Source organism: Syngnathoides biaculeatus, chromosome 5 (genome assembly GCF_019802595.1).
Source record: "Syngnathoides biaculeatus isolate LvHL_M chromosome 5, ASM1980259v1, whole genome shotgun sequence".
Classification (NCBI taxonomy): domain Eukaryota; kingdom Metazoa; phylum Chordata; class Actinopteri; order Syngnathiformes; family Syngnathidae; genus Syngnathoides; species Syngnathoides biaculeatus.
Genome location: NC_084644.1, coordinates 21569235 through 21592066, shown reverse-complemented (window position 1 = coordinate 21592066; position 22832 = coordinate 21569235). Strand labels below are relative to the sequence as shown.

At 42.3% G+C, this 22832-nt stretch overlaps 1 protein-coding gene and 1 pseudogene across 1 annotated transcript; both read left to right on the top strand.

Annotated features, from left to right (window-relative positions):
- The first annotated feature begins 13426 nt into the window (after positions 1 to 13426).
- LOC133501567 (5S ribosomal RNA) lies at positions 13427 to 13545 on the top strand (annotated as a pseudogene).
- Positions 13546 to 16415: 2870 nt separating this feature from the next.
- LOC133501094 (hepcidin-like) lies at positions 16416 to 16991 on the top strand. Its single transcript, XM_061820540.1, has 3 exons — positions 16416 to 16586; positions 16663 to 16725; positions 16812 to 16991. Exons 1-3 carry the CDS (start codon positions 16500 to 16502, stop codon positions 16920 to 16922), a joined length of 261 nt encoding a protein of 86 aa, XP_061676524.1. The 5' UTR covers positions 16416 to 16499; the 3' UTR covers positions 16923 to 16991.
- Positions 16992 to 22832: the final 5841 nt, after the last annotated feature.

Below are 22832 nucleotides of genomic sequence, written 5' to 3'. Positions count from 1 at the left end.
GAAGTGGGAAGAAAAGGGAGTGCTCTGTCGTCCATCCAAAATATATTTTTATGGTTAATAGAAGACCCTAAATTGCCAATAGATGTGCGCGCGAATGGTTGTTTATATCTTCTGTGGTTAACTACCAAATCAGTTATGAGGGTGGTATGGCTTCTACTTGAAGACAGCTGGGACAGGCTAAAACCTACCGGTGAGACAAGCTGTAGGCGATAGAAAATGAATGGCTGGATGCACGGATGGATTTGTGGTGTGTTTTGTTTATTATGTCCGTCTCCATTTTTTTTTTTGGATGGATGATTAATGGTAAGCAATCCTTCTTTTTTGGGACAAGACCTCTGTTCTCTCTCTTTTTTTTAACCTAACAGGTAAAATGCAACCAAGTGTACGACCGCCGTAATATAACCATCTCAGTAAGATTCCGCCAGACTGCTGGAAAATACAAAATATACCATTTAAGAATGAAACAAGGTTCAATCCCAAAGTAACCTGGTGGAAAACAAACAAAATTAGTTTGTAAGCACATGATTTAGAATTTGATGACCAACAACAGTTTTGGCTGTTTTGAATGTTCACCAAACATATAAGTGCAATAAGTACTCATACAGTCACATTTCTCCAAATTTAGAATTGTTAACATCAACTCTATTGTTTAATGAAAATATTCAATGTTGTAGTGAAAAAATGCACTTAAATCCATCCATCCTTTTTATGAGCCACTTACCGTCACTGGTGAGAGTATTGGCCTCACAGTTCTGAGGACCTTGGTTCAAATCCCTGCCCCTCCTGTGCGGAGTTTGTTCTCCTTGTGCCTGTGTGGGTTTTCTCCGGCCACTCCGGTTTATTTCCATATCCCAAAAACATGCAACATTCATTGGAGACTCTAATTTGCCCCTAGGTCTGATTGTGAGTACAACTGTAGTGCCCTGCAATTGGCTGGCCACCAGTTCAGGGTGAACCCTCCCTCCTGCCCATTGACAGCTGGGATAGGCCCCAGCACTCCAGCGACACTTGTGAGGATAAGCGGCTAAGAAAATGGATGGATGTGTCAGCTAAATGCTTCACGTGGAACTAAATATCATTAAGCTAAAATACAAACACACACTTCTACCCTGCGACTGACTGGCGACCAGTTCAGGATGTAGTTCGCCTTTCACCCGAAGCTAGGTGGGATAGGCTCCAGCTCTCCCGTGATCCTTGTGAGGATAAGTGGCTTGGATAATGGATGGATGGACAAATACCTACCTGGCACCTCCAGCAGGTGACCGCCACTATTGTCCAATAGCCATGCTGGTCATTCTGCAAACATGTCTGTTCAAATTCAGTGTGTGCAGAGAACATCGGCAGAAATGTTCTGGCAGCAAGACAGTTTTTCCAAGGTAACGGCTGGACATGCTGCTTATGTTTACTTTCGATACTAATGGAGAATGTTAAAAAAGAAATGCTGTTGTTTTAAGATGTAATGACTGTCGGAGTATGTGAATCATCAATAAAAAGTGGTTAAACTAGAGGAGATTTTCTCTTTTCAGAGTGGGAAAGATCTGTTCTGAAGCCAAAGTAGAAAGTGCAGGATGAGATGGTGTGTAATTTTAAAATTACACCGTGGCGCAGCCTGATAGAGGATGAAAGCACAGACAATACAGTGCACAAAAAGCTAATTCTGTATTTAAAAAACATAATATCAGAACCCATTGATACGGAGGTAAGACCCAAATGCAGGAGTCAGGAGATGCAGAGGTAATTCGGGAAAAACGTTTATTGTTCCACTGTCGGGGATTGGACAGGCAGTCAGGTGCAGAAGGACGTTGGGCCTAGAGAACAGGTCCGCAGGCAGGCAGGATTCGGTACACGGGAGATCGATCAGGGAAGGCAGGAGTGTCAAGGGAGTCAGGCTTACGGGGTCGGTCGGAGAACAGGTGGAGGTCGGTACACACGGGTTGACGATCAGAGATACGGGAGTGCAGGAATGGGGCATGAGTTGCAACGATCTGGCACTAGGCCAGTCGTCCCCTATGGTCCTATATACACCGGGGCCAATCAGCCAGCATGAGGCGCAGGTGTGCGCCTCCCAATCAGCGCGGTCGCATGGGAACCCGCACAGCCAGGGCTGGACCGGCAGGACCATGACACATAATATGCATAAGTAAGTAAGTAAATAAATAAACTATATTTATTTATATAGTATAATATATCACATAACATTAATAACATAACATTGGGAGCATCGTCATCATCACTCCCCTCACTCGCGAGAGGCTGCCTACTTGAAAAGTAGATCATGGGGTAAAAAAGTCTGGGCAGCCCTGCTCTGCATGTATGTTGTACTAGGGTGGCAACAACTACCGGAGACAAATGTGTGTTGTTCCATCCATCCATCCATCCACACATTTATTTTCGGACCCGCTTATTCTCACAAGTGTCAAAGTAGTGCTGGGGTCCATCCCAGGTGTCAATGGGCAGGAGGCACATACAAATAGGCAATATCACAACTTTTTGAATAGATAATCAAAACATGGAACCACATGATGGCATAAATATTGTTTTTGAGAGGTCAAAGAACTGTACTAGATGAGTCTTGGGAATATTTCATGTAGTGGATTTGGTAGCAATTAGGCTGTCATACATGTGGTCATTTCAGTAAGTTAAGGGCAGGGAAGAGAGAACAGACATCCATTGAACTGTAAACTGGGACAAAAGTGACCAAGACCGGTGAGGACTAGTTGATGATATGCACCTCCTGATTTATTTGGCTCCAGTATTGATCATAAAAGTGAACAACACATGGTTGGAGTCTAAAATAAATATACCTGAGAAATCCAGAATTGGCCAACCAATACTTGTTTTTATATTTCAATACATCATCAAAACATGGTGGATAATTTAATTTTGGATATTTTTCACAGTGGGTATGCGTTATAACTACAAAATATTTCTCTTTTGAATTTGTTTCTGCATTTTACAAGGCAAATAATTTGTGTGAAATTGCATTACAAAACGATAAAATTAACAGTAGCAATTGTTCTCAGGTAGCAAGCATTGCTCAAGGATCAGTACAGTAATAATAGACATATTTATTCAACATATTTTCTGATATTGTTGGCTTATTCTATGGGTCCCATGAATGCCAGCCCTCACCCTTGTCTCTCCTCGGACAAGGTGATCCAATTTTTGTGTGATTCACAACAGGTTTTGGCTCTCATCAGTGTTTTGCTAGCATTTCAGTTCTCTCCTCTGCGATCATGTGCAGCACCGTTGGCTGCTTGCTTCCAGTAGTTGAAGAAGAACCAATCGTGCTAAAAATAAGGAAGCACGATGAACAATAAAAGCATTTTTTGTGGTGCATGGACTTATCGCCAAACACAAACACCCCTCCTGCCAGTGCGGCCAACAACTTCATGGAACAATGAAGAAAATGTTATTGATTAGATGTTAATGCTGATATAGGATGAATCTGTGAATCCCAGAAAATACAATGGTTCTGTTTTCTTTGTAAAGCCACCACTGAATAGTTTAACCACAGACCCCCCACAGAGATTAAAATGTATTATCATTGCAGTATTTCATCCAGGGTGGAACGGTGTAGTGTGTTGGCCTCACAGTTCTGAGGACCAAGCTTCAAATCCCAATCCCACCTGTGCGGAGTTAGCATGTTCTCCCTGTGCCTGCATGGGTTTTCTCCAGGCACTCCGGTTTCCTTCCACATCCCAAAAACATGCACTAATTGGAAACTCTACATTGCCCCTCGGTGTGAAATGACATAAAATGAAGTATGTGTTACCATCAAAAGAAAATGGACTGCCCACACAACACAAATATGTCAGATCAGACACCTTAACTGGTGTTGAAGCCCATGATAAAAAGATGGGTTTTAAGCAAGCATTGAAAATGTGAGTGGTGAAACATTCCACAATGTTGGAGATGCAACAACACCTCTAAGTTTAAGCCTGGCTCTGGGCTCTTTCAGGAGCAGCTGGCCAATTAACCTGAGAGAGCAGCTGGGAATGTAGTGATGCTGTACCTCAAAAAGGTATGGTGGGGTGAGGCCATTCAATGCTTTAAAAGAAGATAAAATAATTTTAAAATCAATCCTAAAATGAATCAGTGGAGTGAAGCTAAAATATGTGATATTACACTCATAATTTCTTGTGCAAGTCAAAAGATGAGCCACAGCATTTTGAACCAGTTACAGATGAGCAGTGGAGGACCCACTAACCCTAGTGCATTGCAGTAATCCATCTGTGTGGTCAAAAACGTGGTGATTACTATTTCTAAGTGCCGTTTCTAAAGGACAGATTAGATTTTTGGCATCTGTCTGAAGAGGCAAAAATTAGATTTAAAGCCATCTTTAATTTGGGTATCAAATTTAAGATCTGTATCCACATTTACACCCAGGTTGTTCATGACTGACTCTTGATATTCTGCTAAAGGATCAAGATCAACTAGGGTGTTCAAAGAAGTGCCATCAAAGACTATGGCCTCTCTTTACTCCATTAAATTTATAGAGGTTCTTTCAGAAACAACTTTGTCAAAAGTGAATGCCTCCATTCACTTCCGGTTACACTCGTCCGATACTAGTTTAAAGGTAGAGAAGTTATATGCATGAAATTTAAGTAAAAAGTGATGAAAAACCTATGATCAGTCTCATAATCTGAAGGTTGCTACAATTAGCAATATGGATCCTAGATTACAGAGGTTTCCTTATTTAACACAAAACACACTGAAAACACAATGAAGAGTGGAATTTTAACATTGAATGACATCTACAAGAGATTTATTGGAAAACACACACAGGAGTCTATCTTAAAAGAATATATCAGTAAGAACAAATTAATCATGGAGAAAGGAAGAAAAATTGGCATACGAAAAGGGAAAATGCGATCGTGCGTGCTAGACTAATATTGAGAATGAGTGAGTTGCACCGTGTTGAGCAAATGCAAAGTTGGCACTTATGTGAAGGTAGTATCTTCCCCACAAATATTGTACATTCTATTGTAATGTCCTGTTCACCGTGTGTCTTTGGGATGGTCTTCCTCTGTCATCTTGGGAGGAACAAATGCAAGTTTTGCTCAAGAAAAGGATACACAAGAAAAAGTAGAAAAACAGAAGAGAAGAAAAAGCGAAGTTGTTCATCAGGCTTTTGTTGGGAGAATATGGATCTCTATTCCTGCCTTTCAAGGGACTCACTAGTCATTTCAGAGCAATCATAATTGGCTGGAAGCATATCTGGTACTTGGGCAGCAACTGCTCTGATTGCTGAGCGCCGATCCATGCAGGCTGGGGAGCTAAGTTGCGATTCCAGCCTCAAGTTTCTGAGGCACGTGATCAAAACAAGGAAAAGGGGGAGGGGGCAATACGGGTGAGACATGCCTAAGTAGCCCTCACCATGAATCACAAGAAGCAAGACACAACAGAGGGAGAAGATGTGTGAGGTTGAGCCATGTCCAAGGGGGAACCGAAGAAGACTGAAGAAGACCGTGACCATGGACTTGAGTTTTTGCCCACAATTAGGGCATAAAATGGTGGGGACGTCCAGCCATTCATTTTCTTAGCTGCTTATCCTCACAAGGGTCGCGGGAGTGCTTGAGCCTATCCCAGCTGTCAACGGGCAGGAGGCAGGGTACACCCTTAACCGGTTGCCAGCAAATTGCAGGGCACATGGAGACAGTCAACAGTCACACACTCACAATCACACCTCGAGGCAATTTAGAGTGTTCAATTAATGTAGCATGTTTTTAGGATATGGGAGAAAACCGAAGTGCGCGGAGAAAAATCCCATGCAGGCATGGGCAGAACACGCAAACTGCACACAGGCGAGGCCAGGATTGAACCCAGGACCTCAGAACTGTGAGGCCAACGCTTTACAACTCCGCCACAGTGCCGCATGATGTGGACAGCACATATTAATATGAATACTTTCATATTTGTACTCTTATACATCCACATAGAATGATTGTGGACATAGAGAAGGCGTTCGACTGTGTCCTGTTGGAGGTTCTTCGGGAGTATGGGGTACCGAACTCTTCTGATATGGGCTGTTCGGTCCCTTTACGACCGGTGTCAGAGTTTGGTCCACATTGCCGGCAATATGTCGGACTCAATTCCCCTGAGAGTTGGACTCTGGCAAGGCTGCCCTTTATCACCGATTTTGTTCATAACTCTATGAACAGAATTTCTACACACAGCCAAGGTGTAGAGTTCATCCAGTTTGGTGGTCTCAGCATTGCCTCTCTGATCTTTGCAGATTATGTGGTTCTGTTTGCTTCACCAAGATGTGATCTCCAACACTCATTGGAGTGGCTCACAGCAGAGTGTAAAGCGGCTGAGATGAAAATCAGCACTTCCAAATCTGAGACCATGGTCCTCAGTCAGAAAATTGTGGCGTGCCCTCTCCGGTCATAGATAAGCTCCCTGTAAGGTCATTATATCCACATTTATATTTTCTTGGTTAGATTATTGTAACTTCCTAGTCACATGCCTCGGTCAGTCTTCTCGCAAACTGTTAGAGTCTGTGCATTCTTTCTTTGCATCCCTCCAATGGCATCCACTATAATTCAGACTCAATTACATCATTTTGATTTCGTGGAAGGCACTTCATGACCTCTGTACAAACTTTTGACAATGTGGGACGTTAACACACTTATCTCTTACCTGTTCTAAATGAAGAAGATTTTACTCTTATCAGGAATAGTTCCTATAAATGGAAATGTCTCTTGTTCTTTGTTGATGTTGCTTTGTTGTTCTTTGTACTTTGTTTTGTATGTTGTACCAGGGCAGCACTGATTGCCAGTGAAAAGTTCCTTTTGTGTTTTTATACACTTGGCCAATAAAGTTGATTTTGATTCTGATTCTGCTCCTTTCTACTGGGTGGGTGTGATTCAGTAAGTAGAGTAGGTTCAAATCCCAGCTATGACAGTTGAAGTGTCCTTGGGCAAGACACTGAACCCTAATCTGCTCCAGTGGGCCTGGCTTTGCGTTGCATGACAGCTGTCACACATGGGTGTATGAATGTGTATATGAGTGAGTGTGAGGATTTGTAAAGCGCTTTTGCACTGGGATGGTGTTGATAAAGTGCTTTTTAAGTACAATCCATTTAACATCTACTTGTTTGAGCTTCTTGCCCCTCATTCCAACAAAGTCCCATGCTGCTCCACCAATGTTGGCCTGTCAGCAATCCTTCGCACAAACTGCAAATGAAAGGCCGACTTCACATTTACATTTTTAGCCCCAGCTCTGTGCAATCAATTTTCACAGTTGGACATGCCAAATCCATGGACTTAAAAAAAGACAGCTTAAAATCTTTCTTAAACCACCAAGATTTTCCTTAAACCTTTCCTTCTATTCCCATGTCCTATCATTTTTGTTTTTGATCATTTTACTGTTGTTTGATATTCCCTTGCCAATGATAGTGTCTAGACTTCACACCAATTTCATTGGCCTGATCAAATGTTCAGCTGATAATTGATTTTTTTTGGTGCTAATTTGCTGATTGGTTTTCATGTCATAATTCACTGATCCGATCAGTTATGTCATTGATCAGCTCCGAGAAAGACATTGACTTTGCGTAGCCCTCATGCACAGTATATCTGAATCCAAAAACTAGTTTTTTTTGTGGTATGTTCACATACTTTTAATACGATATGGCTTGCATGTAGGCAATAAAATGTTACGTAGTCTTGCAAGCTATTGGTACTGCTTGTGGTTATGTCTAAACATGCTGCTATTGTGTTGAACCGATGACCTAATCAGAGCAGCAAACTGCAACATTTTTGGAGCCAAGACACACGTGTACTTTGAACTTGAAAAATCTCACGCCACACCAAAAAATAAAAATGTCACAGATGTAGATACATTAATTGCTGTGTGTACTTACTGCCATCTAATAGAAGACCATTAATTTGTTCTGTCTGTCGCTATGCTTCACTGGCATACATTGACGGACAATTAAGTACACACGTTTATACAGTGAATGAACAGGTCATTTAGATAGACTCGTTGTTCCATGCTGTAATTGGATCGGTGATTTTTTTAAACTCCCTGATCAGTGATAGCCCCCAAAAATCCTGATCGTGGAAAGCCTAAACGTGTCGAGTTTGTCTTCTTGCTTTTCCTCTTAACCTGTTCAACTTTGCAGATGGTGTATGTATGTGCTGTAAAGTACTGTATTTTGTAACTGTGTGTTTTAAAAAGTGCAATATAAATAGAGACAATTTAGATGCATGCTTTTTCATGCCACAAGACTTTGACCTGGGCTTGGGGCCGGGGGAGGGGGATGTGATCTTTTTCAATTAGATAATCCTGGGATTTGAATGTTGTTTCTGAGAGGCCAAATTATGAAACGAGTACAGGGAATAATTTATATTGTGGTTTTGGGAGTGTTTTGCATATTAGACATGTTTACATGTAAGTACATTAAGGCCAGGGAAGAGAAAGACATAAACAGTAAATTGAACCGTGAAATGTGACCGATGGGGTCAGTAACCAAGACTGGGCAAGACTGGTCAATGGCTATACACCTCCTGATTGATTTGGCATGAGTATTGAGAATAAAATGGAGCAACACGTTGATACATGCCAAAACAAATATGCCTGGAAAATCCAGAATTGGTCAACCAATATTTGTCTTCATGTTTTAATACAACATCAAAACATAGTGGATGATGGCCTACTATTAAGATTTCCTTCATACTGACTCAAACTAATGAACTGTTGACCACAGCATCTTCCTAGTCTGATTTTATTCTTACATTTTAGAGCAGGGGTGTCAAACTCATTTTTGTTGTGGGCCACATTTTACTTACGGTTCCCCTTGGAGGGCTGTTATTTTCCCACAGAAAAGCAGATCCCATTTTTTTTTAATAACTAAAAATCTGAAGATGAATACTTGCATTATATCGAGTGACTTGGAACATTGGAACAACCAAAAAGCCATCCATTGATTTAAAAAAATGCCTCAGGGATGTCACTGAAATCTAGTGTCCTGAAAACATAAACTTGACACAAATGGTATCAGCCTTTCAATTGTCCTGCCACACTATTGAACAGAGAATATCAGACATTAGCATGGCTACTGATTCACAGTTGCATTCAGAGCTCCACACCTCGTGTGAGCATTTAAGTGTTGCATTAGATGAGAATTGTGACAAAGGGGTAATTTGTCTGAGAGAAAGAGGATACTTTTTTTTTTTCATTATTGGCCTGTGGTCTTGGTAGGCATAAGGAGAATATGCAAACTCCACACAGGTGGGGTTGGGATTTGAATCCCAGATTTCAAAATTGTGAGGCTAACCCTGTACAGCTGCACCACCCGTTTTTATGTTCAACATATATCATGTCCCAACTTCATTGGAAATGGGGTTGTATTATGTCTCATGATGGGGATTCTTCATGCAGTTCATAAAGTGAACCAACAGCTCATTTCAACTGTTGCATCTCTTTTCTGCTTGGATAGAGATGTAAAACCCATTCTTATTTAGAGCCACGGCCATTATTACTCTTGTGCACAACAATCTGCTTGTAGGTGTAAACAGAGCCTTGATGTTTGACTATATTCCCTTATATGACATTGGATGACTTTCAATGACAAATTCCCATCAGTTATACTGAGAATAATTGGAACTATTTTAAAACATTTTTTTCAGGCATTTCTGTAGACTGTACTAGTTTCTTCATTAATAAAATTAAGTAATGTAATATATTTCCACATTCACAAATACTGATCTTCTTTACTGTATGCATATTTACTTATTAAGATAATCATACATTTATCAAAGGAAATCATCCCGTAATATAATACCCATCCATCAATCCTCTATACAATTTATCCTCTCTATGGTTGTGGGTGTGGTGCAGCCCATCCCAGTTTACTTCAGGTGCGAGGCAGGGTGCACTTAGACTGATCATCAGCAATTAGTTGGGCACATATTCACACTCATATTCACATTCATGGACAACTTACCTATTGTAAATAACCTAATGTGCATATTTTGTAATATGAGAGGAAACCAGAGTAGCCAGACAAACCCACAGAGATATCAACCAGTAAAAACCCCAGACACAAAGCCTGCAGCCTATATTCGAAGCACCAATTCTAAGGTAGATGTGGTAACGCTCGACCACCATGCCACTCTAATATCATGTATAATAAGCACTGTGACAATTGGCAGCAAGCCAGTGGTTGAAAAGCTAAATTGTGTTTATATTTGTGCCATTGACAGAATAGAAAACAGGTTTTAAACGGTACGGTGGGACAGCTGTAAAGCATTGGCCTCACAGTTCTGAGGTACAGGGTTCAAATCCCAGCCCCGCCTGTCTGGAGTTTCCATGTTCTCCCCGTGCCTCCAGTACTCCCGTTTCCTTTCAAATCCAAAAAACATGCAAAATTAATTGGACACACTAAATTGTCCCTTGGTGTTATTGTGAGTGTGACTGTTGCCGGTCTCGATGTGCCCTACAATTGGCTGGCAACCAGTTCAGGGTGTACCCCACCTTCTGCCCGCTGACAGCTGGGATAGGCCATGACCCTTGTGAGGATAGCAGCTTTTGCTTCATTTGACAGGATTAACTCAACACAGTTGAAGAAAATAAACACTTCATTAAGATTAAATACTCTTTGTAAGATGATGAAGACCAGCTAGGTTTTGTGTTGCAGTGATGATCATGCATGTCTTCTTTTTTTTCACGAGGGTTGCACCATCTCTACTGATAATGGGGTACGGAAATGAATACATTTCTTGCTAGATCCAAAACGTTTTTCTGAAACATTGTTCCACACTGGATATTGAAATGATTGGATCCTAACCAGGATATGGTGAAAGCAAGAGATGAAAAAGCTGCCAAATTCCATGAGCTGCCAAATTCCATGAGCTCCCAGGGGACCACCAGAAATTAGATAATGTATAATTGATCGGGAGATCATAGTGGGACACCCGCCAGAGGAACATGTGGATCAAACAAACAACCCGAAGCAGAGGAGGCGTCGTAATTCATTTATATTCTCTTTCACTGATTCACTGAAACCCCAGCAGACCTCTGGAAGGTACAATATAATAATTCAGAACACCAAGGACGATGAGGGATAATGCACAAGGGTTCTTATGTCTTGTGTTGTTCATACAGGTGGCATACAGTAACAAGCAGAAACACAACGCTGACCCTGCAGCTTGACACTTTTGCTGTTCGATTGGCTGCTGTGGACAGGGGCATTTCTGTGGCTTCTGCTGTTCATATTAGGAAAGATCTCCATCGCCAGTTGAAAGTTTGTTTTTTAATATTTTTTCTGTCTGAAAAGCATTGATTGCATGTGGTTGAGCTCATCATGCTGTCATGCTCGGTGGTGTTACCCAAAGGTCCCCCCCCCCAAACCAAAAATTGAGGAATGTCCCTTTGTAGACTAAAGGCTAATAAAGTGTATAATGTGTCAAAGTGGTGTTTGAGTGTACAATTAAACTGCACAAACAACATACATTTGTTTCTTTATCATCTCATAAATAAAATCAACCACACCTTGAATAAATCACAGTATCCTGACTGTTTCCTGGCTGAAAACCAACATGAAATACAACAGACCAGCGCCATCATCATTAGGTCAGTTTTAGGGGCTATTCAGCAATGATGAAGACTTTCTGAAAAACTCGTATCTGTCCTACATTCTTTTCTTTACATTGTTTTGAGTGAGCCTAGTATTGTGAAGCTCCTGGCTGTTTATATCATGAAGCAATATTTTTCCATTCATTGTGAGGCCCTCGGTTTAACAATGCCAATATGAAGCTTCTGGCTGTTTATGTGAAAATGAAGACTCTTATTAATGAACTTCATGCATGAATTTAAATAAAACAAAAAAAAAAAGTTCTCAACAGCAGATAATCAGCATCATCAACATCATCATCATCATTACTTTACCCGTATTGAATTCCAGGAATCAGGACAAAGGAATAGAATAACAAGAGAGTGCCATCCACTTCAAATGTCATTCCAAATGATTTAATAGAATAAAGGTATTTGTAATGCAGTCTAAAAAAAATTCAGTCAAGGTGCATGGTACAAGACTTATTTAAATTGAAATTCTATTGAGGAGGATAACAATTAAAAAGAAGAGAACCAAGAGATAAATATAAACTAAATTATCCTGTCCCTGATATTTTCAAAATCAATAATATATATCACTTGATTAAAAACAAATTGGCGGTACGGTGTCACAGTTCTGAGGACCGGTGTACAAATCCTGCCCCCGCCTTGTTCATGCTCTCCCCGTGCCTACGTGGATATTCTCCGGTCACTCATGTTTCGTCCCACATCCCCAAAACATGAATTAATAGGAAACTCTAAATTGCCCCTGGGAATGATTGTAAGTGCAACTGCTGTCTGTCAATGTGCCCTGCAATTGGTTGGCAACCAGTTCAGGGTGTACCCTGCCTCTTGCCCGTTGACAGCTGGGATATGCTCTAGCACTCCAGTGACCCTCGTGAGTGCTATCCACAAATGGAGAAAACTGGGAGCAGTGGCAAACCTTCCCAGGAGAGGACATCCAACTAAAATTACCATAATTTCTTCAAAATAATGTGCAAATTATTTTCAAAAATATTTTCAAAGAGTTAATAGAAATATAATTTTTAGATATGGATGAAAAAAATGCAATTACATTGTACAGTCGTATAGAGGTCCATAAAGTGTTAAAAATATACATATACATTTAGATAAGATATTCAATGTCTTATGTTACACATTTATTTATACTACGGTAATGTGCGCACCAACCTTAGCTCTCTGAGCTCGTGGGGAGCTTGCATTTTACGATCGTTTGCGTAGCATGTTTGTTGCTCTGCCACCAAAGATCCGATACGACTGCCCGTGAGTTTGTTTTTTAACTTAAACTAAGACAAAAAAATGTCGACTACAATGGCTAGTTGTGGAGCTGCTTTTAAAAGAAATCACTCGTGGCGATAACGCTGCCAACCTGAAAGTAGCGCCACAGTCGTTAGCTTCATATATACCTCGCCTCAATGGCTTCAGCTGAGTATCAAAACAATGTGAGCTCAAGTTACATAATACAAGTGTCATGGGCACATAAAAAAACAAAAAAACGGGAAAGCGCACACAATTGAAATGGTCTCTTTTTAAAAATGTGCCCATTATGCTCGTTTCTACGTTTGATAGCCACCTGATGCCATAGGAAAGCTGCTACAGATTGTAGACAAATGGAAAGCGAGAGGCTGTGCTGCGGAACCAAAACTCTTGGGATTCAAAAAAACGTTTCCTCAGAAACGCCATGGATGGCACAGAGGATGACATGCATGCGAGAAAAATAGGATCACTGTTCATGATTCAATGAAGGAAGCACCGGAACTCTACAAAGTCATGGATGAGTTCGACAATGATGCACCAAAGGTAGCTATGATGGATATTTTTAAGACTGGAGATGAGTCAGATGCCGGCTTACGGCCGTTCTACCCTGAGAACACCCGATCTCCTCAGATCTCGGAAGCTAAGCGGGTTTGGCCCTGGTTAGTACTTGGATGGGAGACCGCCTGGGAATATCAGGTGCTGTAAGCTTCTCTCCCCGGCTGAAATGCAGAGGGGTTGCGTCAGGAAGGACATCCAGCGTAAAACTGCCGAACAAATGTCCAGTCATCTGAGATGACACGCTGTGGTGACCCCTAACGGGACAAGCCAAAATCAAAAGAAGAAGATGAGTCAGATACTTCTTTTGAAGTCTTGGCCAAGGATGTGTCATGTAGAGCAGTTATTCCCAAACAGTATGCCGGGGTACATTAGTGTGCCGTGAGCGCTCTTCAGGTGTACCGTGGGAAGTTATCCAATTTTATGTAATTGCTAAAAAAAAAAACATTTACTCCAATAAACAATGTATCTTTATTTATCTATTTATCCCAGTGAGGCACAATGACAGACAGAACAAAAAAAAATCCTCTTCTATTAGATGGCAGGAAGTACATACAGTAATTAATTGATCCATTTTTGTTGACATTTACTTTTCTTGGTGTGCCGTGGGATTTTTCAATTGTAAAATATGTGCCTTGGCTTTATAAAGGTTGGTAATCACTGATGTAGAGGATAAACTGCACTATGCAGAAATGTTTTATGCACAAATATTTAATGCAAAAAATATTCAAGTTAAACAGCGTTAAATAGTTTATTCATTTAAGACTGTAATATAGGTTATCAACAGTATTAATCAAATGTTTTGCCATCATTGAGCATTTCTTTTAGTTGGTTGAGGGATTCTGTTCTGACAATTACAGGGACCAGAACAAACGTGTCCTGTGGCCTGTCCTAAGATTACATACCTACATCAGCACATGCACAATGATTATTATTAATGATTGCTGTACGGATAGTTTTTTGAAAACAATACAAGTACAAACCTAACAAAATATAAATACAGATAATTCCCAATATTTTGAGCATATGCGTAGCAGCAAATTGGTGGTGCGCATTGTACAATGGCAGAAGGGTTTTCCTGATTTTTTAGGTCAACTTTGGGGGTGCGCATTATACTTCAGGACGCATTATATTTGAGAAATTACAGTACTCCAAGAGTGCGATGATGACTCATCCGGGAGGACACAAAAGAATGTTGAACATCTAAAGACATGGAGGCCTCGCTGGCCTCAGTCAAGGTTCATGACTCTACCATAACAAAGACACTGGCATCCAAGGGAGAGTTCCAAGGTGAAAACCCTGGCTGTCAGCAAAGAATACAAAGGCCCGTCATTGCCAAACATCTTGATGATCCTCAATACTTTTGGAGAAAAATTCAGTGGACTGACGAACTCTTTTGAACATGTGTGTCTTGTTACATGCGGCGTAAAAATGGCACAGCATGTAATAAAAAGAACATTATGCCAACAGTGAAGCATGATGGTGACAGTGTAATGGTCTGGGGCTGGTTTGTTGCCTCACGACAAGGACAACTTGCTGCAACTGATGGAACAATGAATTCTGCTGTGTACCAGAAAATTCTGAAGGAGTGCGTTCGGCCATTATTTTGTGCCTTCAAACTCAAAGATGTTGAGGTTCTTGCTCGGAGTGACCAGGTTGGATAGGATTAGAAATGAGCTCATTAGAGGGACAGCCAAAGCTGGATGTTTTGGAGACAAGATTCGAGAGAGCAGACTTCGATGGTTTGGACATGTTCAGAGGCGTGAGAGTGAGTATATTGGTAGAAGGATGCTGAGGATGGAGCTCCCAGGCAAAAGAGCGAGAGGAAGACCAAAGAGAAGGTTTATGGATGTGGTGAGGGAAGACATGAGGGCAGTTGGGGTTAGAGAGGAAGATGCAGGAGATAGGCTAAGATGGCAAAAGATGACACGCTGTGGCGACCCCTAACGGGACAAGCCGAAAGGAAAAGAAGAAGAAGAAGAAGAAGAAACTCAAGGGCTCTTGAATCAAGCATCAGGAGAATGATCTGAAACACAAAAGCAAGTCCACCGCTGGATGGCTCAAAATAACCAAAATTAAAGTTTTAGAGTGGTTAAGTCAAAGTCCAGATTTAAACCCAATTGAAAGCCTGTGGTGTGAACTTAAACTGGCATTTCATCCTAGAAAACAATCCAATGTGGAAGAGTTGAAAAAATTCTGCAAAGAAGAGTGGGACAAAATTCCTCCAAAGTGATGTAAAAGACTCATCAAATATCACAAATGCTTGGTTTTAGTTATTGCTGCCTACAGTGGATGCCACAACCTGTTATTAGGGTCAAGGGGCAATTACCTTTTCACAGAGGATCTGAAAGGTTTGGATTTTTTTGTGGCATTATAAATTTGTCATTTGAAAAACGTATTTTATATGTCCTTGGATTTTCTTGTAAGTGATATTAAAATTGGTTTGATGATTCAAAACCTTTGTGTGTGATAGAAATGCAAAAAAACAAAAAACAAAAAAAAACAGAAAGGTGGCTTTGACAGAGAATAAATATTTTTTTTGTTTCTTTTAACACTTTATTTGCATTTATTATTTTTTATGTTTCTATATCATGCTTACACACTGTTCAGAAACGACTCAGGTGTTTATTTTTATTTCAGGAGATACTGTATAATGACTTTTTGGGACATTCCACTCTTCAGCACAGCTCCCTTTTCCCATCCAAGGTCATCAAAGTGGGTAGTAACGTTTTGATCAATTTAACATGTGAGTACTTTAAATGAAACATACATTTTACGTGATTGTTTTTACTCTTTTATACTAAATTCTGCTATCTACTTTAATTTTTCTCTGTGTCAATGATTACTTGTGATCTATTGGTTTTAGGGGTGGTAGTGCTGTGTATCAAATGGTTAAACTCTGAAGGAAAATTCCACCAATCAGGTTGAAATGCAAAGTCTATTGCAGAAACAGAAACTTCCAATGATTATGAAATACTTGACTATAAATGCCAGCATTTGTTCTACATGCAATAGAAGAGCTACTCCAGCTACAGCTGAGTCAAAGAAAAGTTTAAGAAACAACAATTTCTGATTATTTACCAATTGAAACCACGCAATTTTGAAACATGAAGGTATTCAACATTGCGGTTGCAGTTATCATTTTGCTCAGCTATATTTTATTACAAGAGAGCTCTGCCTCGCCATTTACTGAAGTAAGAGCAGGATCTGAACAATCCGTCTCAACAGTTTTGTTACCACATTCCTAATGAAGCTGCATTTCACAAATAGGAAAAAGTTGAAGTGAGAGACGACAATTTGGAAGCTTTTGAGATGCAGTCAGAGCCATCAAAGGTAGGTAGAAGTACAAGTAAGTGAAAGATTCAAATACATTGAATGATGATTAAATGCCATGCTCATGACAGTTATTTTGCACATAGATGAATGATAATGTCAGAGACAAACGAAGCATGGATGAAAAAGATTGCCGCGTATGCTGCAACTGCTGCCATCGTGGGCCAACTTGGTGTGGTCTCTGCTGTGAATGGTGATTTCTGGAATCTCTACTGGTACTTCTGTAGTGTCATCAAGCTCTTTTTTTATCACAATAAAAAATGATATCGAACCTATTTTTTGTGGATCATTTTTCACTACAGCGATGTATTGTTTTTATCATTGATCTCTGTCGATTTAAAATTAATCATATCAAATTAAATTGGTACACCCCTGCTCTACATCATCCGTTTTAAATAGTGCTTGACCTGATTGGGGTTACAGGTAGAGACTGTAATTTTTCAGGATTCCTACTGGGTACTGTGGGTCCTGTCAGATTCACACAGGACGGGAGTAAATTTCCCCATGAATCATGGGATTGGACAGGAGTTGGAGTGAAGGTAATTGGGAGCGGGAACTATGAAAACAATGTAGCCAGAAACGTTGCAAAAACATGAAACAAGGTCCAATGACGATGAGACAAACCAGGAAACTGGAGAAGGTCAAACTTAAAGGGCACAGAATTGCTGTGACTAATAATAACTACACCAGACTTACGCAAAATAGTGGAGAATCCAACATGCAGTAAATGCAACGCAACGAACTGGCAAATGCCAGTGACAAAACTCCAACTTAAATGCCTAGTCAATTAGAGTACCAAATGCGAAACAGCTGTGATAGGTGTCAGACGTGGCATCGCCCAGAGCGGTGGCCTTGCCATGCCCCCCACGGCAGTGGCCATGCCTTGCTCATGACAGAGCCTCCCCCCAAGGCGCAGTTCCCAGATGTGACAGAAGAAAAAAACACAAAGAAAGTGACCAGGGTAGGGCGGAAGGGGGCCTGGGTAGGGCATAAACCCCCTCGCCGCATCCCAGTCTGTCTGGTGGCCCTCCAGGCCACCCAAAGAGAGGCATCCGACCGAGCAGGTCAGGAGGTCGGCCAGGACGCCAAGCACCAGGGTCCTTGCCCAAAGGCCTAGCAGGAACAAGACGGGAGCATGTGACGGCTCCGGACAAAGACCTCCGAGGTTGTGGTCACGAGACAGTGGCTGTCCCGGGTCGGTCAACGCTGAGACGTGTACGTGAGGCGGCTGTGGATAGGTCAACATTGAAATATGGTCATCAGGCGGCCGAGGATTGGTCGCCATCGAGGTGTCATGTACAGGCGCCTGGGGAACGGTCGCCGCAGAGGTGTGGTCGTGAGGCAGCTGTGGAGCGGTCGCTGCCGAAAAAGGAGCGGAAGGCGGCCGAAGATCGGTTGCCATCGAGACGTGGTCATGAGGTGGCAAGGAATCGGTTGCCACCAAAACAGGAGTAGAACACGGCCAGGAATCGGTCGCCATCAAGGCATGGTCATCAGGCTGCCGAGAACTGGTCGCCATCAAGGTGTCGTCATCAGGCAGGCGGGGATCAGTCGCCGCCGAGGCGTGATTACCAAGTGGCTGGGAATCGATCGCCGCCGAAACAGGAGCAGAAGGCGGCTGGGAATTGGTCGCCATCGAGATGTGGTCATCAGCCGGTCAGGGAATGGTCACCACAAAAACAGGAGTGGAAGGGACCCAGCAATTGGTTGCAGGCGCAACAGGAGCGGAAGGCAGCCGGGAATCTGTCGCCATTGAGATGTCATCATCAGACGGCCAAGGATTGGTCACCATTGAAGCGTGGTCATCAGGCAGTCAGGAACTGGTTGCCATCGAGGTGTCGTAATCAGGCGGCCGGGGATTGGTTGCCGCCGAGGCATTGTTTGTGTGGCGGCCGTGGATCGGTCGCTGTCAAAACAGGGATGTGGGGCTACTGTGGATGGGTCGCCACCAAAACAGGAACTAGAGGCGGTCGTAAAGTCATCGTCATCGCCACCAGCACAGGAACGTGAGGCGGTCATGAAGTCCTTGTCGCTGGTGGTACAGGAACGTGAGGCGGTCATGAAGTCCTTGTCGCTGGTGGCACAGGAAATTGAGTCGGCCAAGGGGTCGTCATCGCCGCAGGCACAGGAACATGAGGCAGCCGTGGAGTTGTCGCCCCCGCCGAGACAGGCGGCCGTTGAGTCGTCGTTGCCGCTGAGACGGCCGGCTGTGGAGGGGTCGTTGCCGCCATGGCGGGCAGCTGTGGAGTTGTCTGTCAAAACCGCAATGTGAGCGTGGTTCGACAGCGGGTCTGTCGCCACTGCAACGTGGGCTTGGCTCGGCAGCAGGTCGTTCGTCATCGATAAATGGGCTTGAATCAGTTGTGGCCATCCGGGACGAGATTGTTTAATTGCCGATGAATACCTACTATGAGATCCACAATTTCCAAGCTCACTGGCGCCGAATCTGCCGGCTCGGTCATCGGCGAAGTGTCGGCAGATGTCGGATGAGGCTTTGCCGTCGCTGGAGCACAAGTGGGATGCCACTGAGGCTTGGTTGTCAGTGCGGAGTGGCCAATAGTCTGCTTTGACTCAATCACCAGCAGGGTGTGGGCAGAAATCTGCTGTGGATCGGTCGCCAGCGAGATGTGGATGGAAGTTGGCTGTGGCTTAGTCGATGAGCAATGCACGGGGGCTGGAAGCGTGGGATTGTGAAACAAACTGAGACTCACCACCGGGAGAGAAAATTCAGTCATTGTCCAGGTCAGAATCCGGTAGCTGGTCATATAAATTCAGATATTCCTTGTAATCCGAAAAATCTGAGTCCAGCAAAATGTGTGGTGGTGAGCGGGTCATGGTTGGGAAGTAATCATGACAAACAGGCAGTGCAGGTGACAAGGTAGGAGAGGGCAATAAGACGGAGCTCATTTGGATAAGGGTTTCTTGGTCCTCAGGCTGTGGGCGCCAGGAGGCAGACAAGGGGCGTGCCCGACGGCGTGACCGGCGACGCCGCTTCTTCCCTGCGGGGTATTGTTCTGCCCAGTACATCCTGTCATGAACCAGCGGCACGGGGGCGGATCCAAATGCAGGTAATGGCATAATGTTCAGAATGGCTTTATTCCAAAAACAGTTCGAGGCCCAAAGGCAGTCTAAAACACCAGGATTTGAATTTAAAATGCCACAGAAAACAGGATTTGAATTTGAAATGTAAAGTGATCACATTTTCAATAGTTGCTGCAATTCGCTGTCTGAAATTCAATCGGTTACAATTCGCTGGAACGGAACACTCAGCCAATCGCAGTTAGGCTTTCTTAGTCACCTGACGTCACATACTAAGAAAGCGTAACTGGATTGGCTGGCTGTTTTGTTCTGACCCGAAGCAACCCCGCCTGGTGGCACAGACGGTTAATTTCAGACAGCGAATTGTAGCCGCTCATGACATTCAATCACATTGATATTTGAACATTTACACTCACCATCTAGTTCAACATTGCTAAACTAAGAGACTAATGCAACTCTTGTTAATAAACCTATGTTTTGTTTATTGATTGTGCCAATCATTCACTTTTCGTATTGCAGTGACATTGGTACAGTGTCAAACATAAAATCAAATCAGAATAATTTGTATTGGGTCTTTAAATGATCAGCGTACGAAAGAAACATTCACAGTGCAACAAATACTAAAGTATCCCACTGCTTTGTTTCCTACTTTCCCAAATCAACTCATTCATTGTTGTAATTACAATGGTCTCCAATTGGATGTTATTTTTGTACTACATGCTAAAGACGTTCCCCCATATTTGTCTTCAAATGTGTAGTTTCGCATCACCAGTAAAATGGATGGATTTATAAATGTCGTCTAAAGTACATAGCCGCTATTTGTACTGAGAAAATATATCATACAGAGTTTGGAGAAGATAATCAAAACATGAGGAAAGTTATGGGACTGGATGGATTTTGTTTCTGAGAGGCCGAATTACTGGATAATCACTGGGAATATTTCAAATGGGGGCTTTGGTAGCAATTATCCTGTCATACATCTGGTACTTTGTTAAAAATAAAAGTTGGTGGGGACCCAAAATGAGCTAGAAAAGTGAGGACAAACATAAATCGAAGTACAAAGAAGGACAGATGGGATCAGTAACCAAAATCGGACGAGACTGTTTGATGCCTATGCACTTGCGCCTGACTTGTTTGGGGTGATTATTGATAGAAATGAAACAGACTATGAAAACCAAAAGCCAAAAGAAATATGTTAGGGGAAATTGACACAGTAAGCATTTTATGGTGCTGCTACACTTATATCTACATGATATGCTAGTTTAAGTGTCATTCCATCTGACGAGTGAATCTCCTCACAATCCTGAATAGCATAATCGGTGCAGAGAATGGATGGAATCCCAAGAAAGAAAGAGTGGACCTATTCCAGATGAACGTTTCATTTGAAATACCCTTGAGTTTAAAGGCTTCCCTTGTTTAACCCGGGGGTTACTTTCCAAATAATACCTGCATTAAGTGTAGTAAAAGTTGGTCAGTGGTTTTAAAACTAGGGACCGTATGGGGGTGGCACCACGACAGGGGCGGAGCAGATTGTTTCAGGCCACACCCCGTACAACTTTGAATTTTTCAGCGCCACCCCTGGTTTTTCGATCCATCAATTTTCTTCACCGCTTAACCTCACGAGGGTCGCGGGCAGGAGGCCACCCTGAACTGGTTGTGAGCCAATCTCAGGGGATATTGAGACAAACAGCCACATTCACAATCACAACTAGGGGCAATTTAGAATGTCCAATTACTGTTGCATGTTTTTTGGAATGCGGGAGGAAACTGGAGTGCCCGGAGGAAACCCACACAGGTTTTACATTTTTACAATTTTTGCCAGCATCCCAGGTTACAATTGCCAGAAGCGCTCATGCCACCTGCTTCAAAATTTTCAGCACAGCCCCCCACCCCCCTCAGAGTTTACAATTTTCAGAATTGCTCCCCACCTCCCACCAGTTTAGAATTTTCCCAGTAACCCCACTTTGCAGTTACCAGCGCTGACAATTTTTGCAGTGCCCCCACACCCTTTTCATCTCCCATTACATTTGGGAACCACTGAGTTAGCTACAGTTTATATTTTATTGGTCCTGTAGAATGCTATCAGAAAATCTGGAGTAGCAGAAATGACAACTACACTAAATATCACAAGTATAGTATAAGAAACAAATAGGAATAATGTACAATAACCAGACAGAGACAAAATTTAAAATGCAAGTGCGCATTGCATGGTGTAATATACAAGCATTAAAGTTACCTTAGGCACTAAGGCAATAACATACATCCTGTAGCTTCAGTTCTGAGCCCAATCATGAACCCAGTCTTTCCCCGACCTGTTTTTTGGTGGTTTGGATATAGAATAGTTGGTCAAAATGGCTGAGGGGTAACAATCAGAGCCTAGTGGAGCTCCCAGGAATCTTTAGCCAAACCACTCTGGCCTGCATTGCCAGGCTTCCTTTTCCCAGAAACCCCTGGTCACACATTGCCCTGGATTTTGATTTTAGAATCGGAATATCTTTATTTTGCCAAGTATGTCAAAAGGACACAAGGAATTTGTCATCGGTAATTAGAGCCACTTTAGTACAACAACTGACAGTCAATTGACGGTCCAGAGTCACATGCCCAAGTGTGCCAAGGTCTGGAAGTTAGCCAGTGCCCGTGCTGCTTCAAGCATCCATGCGCTGTACTGTAAATGCACCCTATTTTTTATTTTTACTTGAGTATTTTTGTGAAGAAGGATCGATACCTTTACTCCATTATGATGGCGACTTTTATTTATTCATTATTGCGTGTGCCTAATTACGTATTTTGAGACTCCTTCTTCAACTTCTGCATAGGGTGCCCGTTGGGCCAATCAAATGTGATGATTTATGCCATTTGACTCCAATTCACCAATCAGACGACACAAGGCAGTCACATTCCTGCGATGTAGTCTTCACAAGCCACTCAAAATGATACATTGTTCACTATTCCGACAAAATAAGGCAGTAACGACTGCGCACGCCCCCACTGTGAGGCAATCTAAAGGATTTATTTTAGAGGAAAAAAAACAGCCACTGTTTATTTTAAATGGTGGCAGGTGTGTGTTA

Bases quoted from the DNA above. Each gene is read 5' to 3' on its own strand.
- LOC133501094 (XM_061820540.1), top strand. From the start codon at position 16,500: ATGAAGGTATTCAACATTGCGGTTGCAGTTATCATTTTGCTCAGCTAT. The intron at 16,587-16,662 runs GTAAGAGCAGGA...TTTCACAAATAG, and splicing joins CTGCCTCGCCATTTACTGAA to GAAAAAGTTGAAGTGAGAGA. The intron at 16,726-16,811 runs GTAGGTAGAAGT...TTTTGCACATAG, and splicing joins TGCAGTCAGAGCCATCAAAG to ATGAATGATAATGTCAGAGA.